Source organism: Anomalospiza imberbis, chromosome Z, assembly GCF_031753505.1.
Source record: "Anomalospiza imberbis isolate Cuckoo-Finch-1a 21T00152 chromosome Z, ASM3175350v1, whole genome shotgun sequence".
Classification (NCBI taxonomy): domain Eukaryota; kingdom Metazoa; phylum Chordata; class Aves; order Passeriformes; family Viduidae; genus Anomalospiza; species Anomalospiza imberbis.
In genome coordinates, this window is record NC_089721.1 from 26,791,574 (window position 1) to 26,799,224 (window position 7,651).

Consider the following 7,651-nt stretch of genomic DNA (forward strand, 5'->3'; position numbering starts at 1 on the left):
TTTTTTAATCCCTCTTTTTCAATGATGGGAATCTTCTGGAAAATTTCGTTGCTATGAAGCTGAGTCTGCCCGCTGCTCTAGCGTGGCAGGATTTGAGGGGGCGACTCTCAACATGAACGTGCCGCCCCAAGCGCTCCCCGGGCCTGCGGTCTGTGCTCGCCCCCGCCCCGAGCACCGCCCGGGCCCCGCCTCCGCCCGCGCCTGCGCGCAGCCGCAGCACCGCGGGGCGGAGAGGCCAGGGCCGCTCCCCGTGCCCGCCCCGCGAGAAACGCCGCCGAGAGCCTGGTTTCGGCAGCGTGTGTGTTTCCTGCCAAGTATGGAGGTATTCCCGTCCCCCCTGGAGTCCGCCAAGTTCATAGCCGAGCATAGCAAAGATGTCTCCGTGGACGAGGAGGGAGCGCGGCGGGTGGCGGAGAGCCTGTTCGACAAAGTGTCGGCGGCAGAGTTCGGGCTGGCGGGGTGGAAAAGCCTGCACGAGCTGAACCCCCGGGCCGCCGACAAGGAGGCAGTAGACTGGGTGTTCCTGGTGGACACCCTCAACTTCTCCTTCTGGTCCGAGCAGGAGGAGCGCAAGTACCTTGTAAAGTACAAGGAGAAAACCTACAGCGGCTACTGGTCGCTGTGCGCCGCCGTAAACAGGGCCCTGGACGACGGTCAGTGAGCGCCGGGGAAGCGGGGCCGGGCCGGGGCTGCGGGCGAGGGGCATCGGAAGCCGAGCGTCGTGTATTAAATGAAGGCGGCGCCTCGGAACTGGGACACGTTCTTGGGAAGTGCTGCTCGCTGTGTCAGTAGCTCTCTATGTGCAGGCGTCCCACAGAGCTTGGGGAAGGGAACTGGAAGTGTGCTTTCAAAATACCTTTATACTGAAACTACCTAACTGTTGGCTTTAACTGGGTTATCTCTTCCATTCAAAAGACTTTAAGGATTGCCAGTAGTCAGCTGTGCATGACTTGGGTTATTTCACATGTATTCTTAAGTTGAGTTGCATATTTCCATGGCAAATGAAAAAATGAGGCATAAAGCGAGAATCCTCTGGACTAATCAAATATCAGAGTGTCTGAAATAAGTCAGAAAACCCATATGCCCCTCAAACCAATATTTTAAAACCAGTATTTTAAAGTTTCATATTTAAACTCACTTCTTTAGCACTCACACTTTTTGCTGTTCTCAGAAAAACACCAACTGTTAGTAGGTATAGATGAAAGTTTTAATTAATTTTCTGCATAGTTATTTAGTAAATTAAGGGGGTATTAGCATTAAGACACTTTGTGAATGCACAGCATGATTAGGATCCATGGGAAAACAGGCCTATGCTGACTAAATTAGTTGTATGCTGACTATATTTGCCAGTGTGCTATGTAAACATCACACTTAAAATACGAAAACCAAGCAGTTGGGGAAAATTACATACAAAAAGTAACAACAGTTCCTTCTATGGTTGTATGTTGGAAATTTGCTGTAGAAGAAGACATTGTGTGCTCTTACAAATTTAGTTGTGAGCAGCTCTGTGGATGCGGTTGTTGCTGAAAGCAAAGGTGGGTTTAAGCGTTGATGGACTTCTTAGATCCTCCTATAGAAGTGCTTTCCTTTAGCAGACCACTGCACTAGGTCTATATGTTATGTTATGTGATAGCCTAAATATCTTATTTTCACTTTTCTGAAGGAATACCTATCACCAGTGCATCCTATTTTGCCACCATGACACTTGACCAAGTTAGGCACGTATTTCGCTCTGACACAGAAGTGCCTTTGCCTTTGATTGAAGAAAGACACCGAGTGCTGAATGAAAGTGGAATAGTTCTGTTAGAGAAGTTTGGAGGGTCTTTCCTCACCTGTGTTAAAATGAGTGAGAAAAGTGCTCAGAAACTACTACATCTTGTACTGGAAAATTTTCCTTCTTACAGAGATGAAGCTGTATTTGAGGTAAGCTAATTCTAAAGCTCTGGAAAAAAATCCTACTATTTAGTCACAGTAAAAGACACTTGATAGTCCACAACTAGTCAGGACAAGAGTCACTTTCTTTTTCCCACCAGAGTACCTTTTTTCTCATATGCTGTCTCTTTATCAATTTACTGTAATTTATTTTGGTATACTCTTGAGTTCCCAGTTAGATCACATCTCCTTTGTACTCCTTAAAAATGCATAGTATTTGAGATAATTCCTGCCTGAAAAATGGGAATCCTTTTTCCTTTTTTTTTTCACTTCCCTTGAATTGCTGACAACCCTCCTCCCACCATCTTCTTTTTCTTTTACACTAAGGCTCTCTGCAGCTAATGAAGAAAGTGAAACTCTGGTGGAATTAATGCACAGCTACTGGGACTCCACCCTCTAACGGCTGTTGATTCAACAGGCATTGCTTAAATCACTGCAGATTAGAAGTAACTCCCATTTTTACAAATGTTGACAGTATTCTGAAGTGTTTACTGAAAGAAACTGATGGGAATTAAGCAGGGATCATCTGATATTTTTTGTCTCCCTGTTTTCACCTATACAGGCATGACTTTCATTTAGCACCTGTGACTTACATAGCAGCTCATGTGCTCAGTTGCATGTGAAGTAGTACTTAGCTGTTACATCATTAAATCTAGAAGACTTTGTTAGTCACAGTTCAGTGTATACTACTAGTCTGTGCAGTCTTTTCAGCTTCTTGGAATATCAGTCACTGAAGCTTTGAGCCTTTGCATTGGTTCAATATTTTTGCTTTTTCATTTATTTGCTTTGCATTTATTGCCCTTCAGTAGGAAGTGTCATTTTATTTTCCTTTGTCTCCTACTGTGAAGAAAAATATATTTACATAAAAAAATCAGAGGTTCTTTTGAATTAATCTTTGAAGCTACTGGTTTCATTTGTTTGGGTTTATTTGGGTTTTTTTTAACATAAAAAGTAATATTTTGACAATTTTTGCAATCAAAAAGGGAATATATTCTAAGTAAAGTGATATTTTCTTATCTTTATAGTGACTGTATTGATTGATATTATATCTTTCATGAGATGATGATGAGTGCTTTATAAAGGAAGCCTCCTTAAAAGCAGCAGCAGACTACAGAATGAAAAGCTGTTCCAAAAATGATCCCAGACTGTAAGCACTGACTTAGTAATAAAGCCTGTTGCATGATTATGGAAGCTTTTTATCTGCTTTCACTAAGCAAGATGTGTATTTTGAAGGTGGGGACATGGATCACATTATTTTTAGGTCAGCAGGTTGAGCTCTCACAAGTAAGACTTCTAAAGGGTTAGGAGGGAACTGGAAAGATGGTGAAATATCCAACAGCAAACCAGTGCTTTTCAGTAACCCTCCAGAGGAGAAATATATATAAGTTAAGTCCTACATTAGAATCATACTACCACAGACTGCTAAAGCTGACCTTCTAGGGAAGCTTCTAAAATTAGCACAGTTATTTGACTGTACGTTTTTCCAAATACATATACAAAATACTTTTAATAATTACACATGTAATCACAGAAATTGCCAGTGTTAGTTTTTCTGAAAAAGAAAATGCAAACCAAGACCAAAATCTCCAAAACATTTTTTCTCCTTGGTGGATAATTCATATTTAGATGCTGTGCTGCATTTGATTCCCAACAGCAGTTTTAAGTTTTAGACCATACTGTACTCATATATGAGGGTTTTTCTGTTCTGACAGAGACTTAATGGAGTCCTTTTTGATCTTCCCCTATATTGCATGTATTCATCTTTTACTTACCATCCATCACTTGGGACTGAGGACTGACTTGGACTTGTAAAATTCTTGGACTGACTTTACTGACTTGTAAAATTCTTATGATCCTATTCTTTGCTTTTTTTAAATGGCTGTGCTATCACATTTTTCTCTTTGCCAACACAATACTGCTCCTTTCTTTTAATGTCAGTAGGTCATAATTAGATATATTCCTTAATATTAGCACATTGTACTGCAGAGAAGAATGAAATGTTCCTGTAAGTGGTACTATTTCCTGCAAAGGCAACGTGTTGCAGAAAAAAAGATAAAAGAGATATAGTTGTATTGCCATATAGAAAAAAGTTGCATTTTTTGATAAATTGTACTATCTTTACTGTCTTTCACAGACAGAATCAGAGACTGGGTAAGGGTTTAAGGAACCATACCATAAGTGGGTCCAACCTCCCTGCTCAAGCAGGGTCATCCCAGAGCACAAGGCACAGGCTTGTGTCCAGACAGTTCTTGAGTATATTCCATGAGGGAGGCTCCACGATGTTTCTAAACAATCTGTGTCAGTGCAGTCACTTGCAAAATAAAGAAGTTCTTAAGTTCTTCCAATTTGACATTTGGATGTAGTATCATCCACCTAGTGCTTTTCCTGCTTTCTGATAAACAGTGGGAAAATTTACTCTAAATGCTTCATAGTCTTTTTCATGCTGAGATTTTTATATAAATTTCATATGTTCTGTACAACATAAAAGTTAACAATTGAAACAATGAAATTGTAAATTTATCTGCTCAGTGATGAGTCCCAGATTATACTTTTCATCTTAATTAAGCTGCAGCATGAATTGAAAAGTTCCGTTCTAATTCTGCCTTTCTCTGCTCTTGTGAAATGGTGTAGTGCTACAGACAATCAGTACTTTACTACTGGGAGATTCCTAATGCTATGTAAGAATGACACCCTTGCTTTGGGACAGTAGGAGCTATGATAAAATTTGGTCTGTTAATTATTTACTTCTTGTTACCACTTCTTGTGTGATGTTTAAGGTGGTGTTTTGTTATTTAAGGTGCAAAGTCACATATGTTCTCTAGAAGTAAGTTTGTGCATCTATGTCAAGTATAGAATGAGGCACAGGGAACGCAGGAGTTTTGAGGATGTTTTGGAAGTTGTTCTTTGAAATATAGTTGAACTTCTCTGTGTTTTTGGAGAATATAATTCAAGGACAAAAAATGTGATTTGCTGTCAGGAATAGTTACAGCATCTTGGCAGTAAACAAAGAGGAGCATTCATTAAAGTGTACACCAGAATTCTCTTACTTTAACGGTACAGATAAATGGATTAACAAAATGATTTAATTGTCTAGTACAATACATGCCTATTATGCTTCTCTTGTCAAATTAAAAGGTTGGATGTACTGTAGAGTTTCTGAAAATTAATGTTGCTGAATGTTCAACTACAGTGTTTGCCAAGTGGCAGTAAGCACCTATGAATGTATTCTGAGATCTAGGCATATTCTAAACAATTTTTATTTGCTGCAGTAACTTTTATTATGTTATTTTTTTATTTCAGTTTATTTATGAGCATTCCACATAATCCATGTTTGTAGTTTGATATTGTTTAGATTTTAAGATATTTAAGAGTGTTGCAGTTTTATTCTGTTCTAGTTAACTAATGTTTGCTTAACAATATGATATGCTTAATGCTTATTATTTGCTATATTTATTGATCAGGCACTTAAATAATCCATAAATTTCTTTCTTCAGAAGAAGAAGGTGTCTTTCTACAAACGGGCACAAATACTTGTGGCTGACACATGGAGTGTTTTAGAAGGCAAAGGAGATGCTTCTTTTGATGATATTTCCAGTCTGACAATATTTGCTGACTACAGAATTCCACAAGTTCTTGTTCACTTAAAAGCAATGAAGTATTCTGAAAAATTAATGAATAAACTACGTGAAGGTTTGTTCTGTCCTTGCTAATATCAAGTATTCTTACTGCCCGATATTGTAGACTAAGGCTAGTTCTAAAATGAAATATGTTATCCATGTGAGGGGCAACATATTTTTCCTTTTTTTTTCCTCCAGGGATTTCTTAGGTACTGATGAGGTAACAGGAAGGAACTTTTTCTCTAACCATGATCATGAGTGAGATCTCAAGGTTACTTTTTTATAAAGACCTGTTTTGTGAATTAAACATTGATAAGGGAGGGATTAAAAAGACTCAAAGATAATTTGAGTTTTTGAATGAATTTCTGAAAAGCTGCTGTAGTAAAACCATGAGAATAGTTACAATTTTTGAGCTTTACATAAAAGAAACAATGATTTTGTCATTATTCAAATTTGATATAAAAGCATGGGAATTCCTCTTTATTTGTACTGAACTGCTGGTTAATAAGCAAAGTAATATTATAAGCATCCATTAAAAAGATATTGCTTTAAATTAATTGCATATGACTAGGATCTCATTTTTAAGCATGGTTTCATCTTCCCAATACTTACTAACCATGAATTTTGGTGAATAAAAATAAGCCAATCTCTTTTTGCACTGTAAAATGACTGTATTTAGGCATAGAACTGCTGTTACACAATTTCAGAAATACTCATGAAGATAAACTGATTAATGCTGTCTTTTTTGAAGAAGCATCAAAAGAATGGCCATGCATGTGTTTATGTCTTTATGCATATCTATATAACTAAATAGACCTCATAGACATTTTATCCTTCCATGAATCCTAATGAGAACATTCCCATTTAAATAATTCTACTGTTTCTCTTTGCATTCAGTTCTTTTGGGGGGCTGTTTGTTTTTAATTTTAAAATATTAGACTTCAGTCATCCTGGTAGAAAATATACTATGAAGTACAATAATTACATACTAAAAAGTATACTATAATAAAAGACTATCTTTTTTGTCTCTGCAAGCAAAGAAATTATCATATGATTTGCAGTAGACCCTGCTCCTAAAGCAGTTCCTTAGAATACAGGATGTTGCTTGAATTGAATGGGAGGGAAGCTTCTAAGTGCAATATGGTAAAATTAAAGTAACCGTTAGAAAATGTATAGCAACACTATTTAACACTTGCAGGGTAAGTCATGAGAACTGGACTCCTAGAACAGAATAAATGTGAAAGGGGGGGGAAAATTGACAAATTTAGTTAGTCCGTGGCCTTCTGTCTGTTCATATAAATGGATTGCTGTCTCTTGTGTCTGCAGGAACACTTTTCCAGTCTGGAGACAAAGAAGAGGTAGAGATCCGGGGCTGTTCTATTTGGTGTTGTGCATTGATTTGTAAGCACCTTCAGGAACTCTATCAAAAGAAGGGTCAGGACATGCATGAGAAGATCAATGCAGTTTTACTTGATTATTATCTTTGGGATTATGCCAGGGATCACAGGGCAGAGATGAAAGATATCCCGTTCCATCGAGTACGGTGTATATATTACTAAGTCCACTCTGATAGCTCTTGTATTGCTGCCTTATCTTTTGAACTGCAGTTTTGTTTTTTATACGGTGATTTGTCATGCACTAATCTGGAACTGTTAAATCAAATGCTTGTTTTCTAGTGATGTAGTAACAATGTGCCTTTTTCCCCCCATTGTTTTATTGCCTTTCTTTTAGTCTTTTGCTTGCCCTGACTGAAATTAACAGTGTAAACTTTGCAGGCAACCCTTGTCAAGGTGGGGTTTATTACTCCTGCTTTGACCTTTGTATTGGTGTATGTGGCTACCTGTGCGCACAGCCAGATGATTGTGCAGATCCTGTGGTGTACCTTGCTCCTCGGCCTCTCCGTGTTCCTGCCTGTCCCCTCTCATACCTGCACGGAGGTGGCAGGTGCTTGGCAGATGCTTCACTGCTCAGACATGAAAGTGTAATCCGTCCAGTCGTTCAATAAACACTGTGGTGACAGACGTGCCATGGGACTGTATCTATGTTTTTACTGATAAGGGTGAGATGGGGGGGCTCAGTCCATGCAGGGAAGGAGGTAGGAA

General features: G+C 38.8%; 1 protein-coding gene across 1 annotated transcript; it reads left to right on the top strand.

Moving 5' to 3' along the window:
- The first annotated feature begins 227 nt into the window (after window positions 1-227).
- On the top strand, window positions 228-7,575 carry QNG1 (Q-nucleotide N-glycosylase 1). Its single transcript, XM_068176559.1, has 4 exons — window positions 228-653; window positions 1,664-1,923; window positions 5,427-5,622; window positions 6,876-7,575. Exons 1-4 carry the CDS (start codon window positions 317-319, stop codon window positions 7,106-7,108), a joined length of 1,026 nt encoding a protein of 341 aa, XP_068032660.1. The 5' UTR covers window positions 228-316; the 3' UTR covers window positions 7,109-7,575.
- Window positions 7,576-7,651: the final 76 nt, after the last annotated feature.

What these genes read in the sequence shown, in the direction of transcription:
- QNG1 (XM_068176559.1), top strand. Translation starts at nt 317, where the DNA reads ATGGAGGTATTCCCGTCCCCCCTGGAGTCCGCCAAGTTCATAGCCGAG. An exon ending in GAGATGAAGCTGTATTTGAG is followed by an intron (nt 1,924 to 5,426) that starts GTAAGCTAATTC and finishes TTCTTTCTTCAG; the next exon opens with AAGAAGAAGGTGTCTTTCTA. An exon ending in AATGAATAAACTACGTGAAG is followed by an intron (nt 5,623 to 6,875) that starts GTTTGTTCTGTC and finishes TTGTGTCTGCAG; the next exon opens with GAACACTTTTCCAGTCTGGA.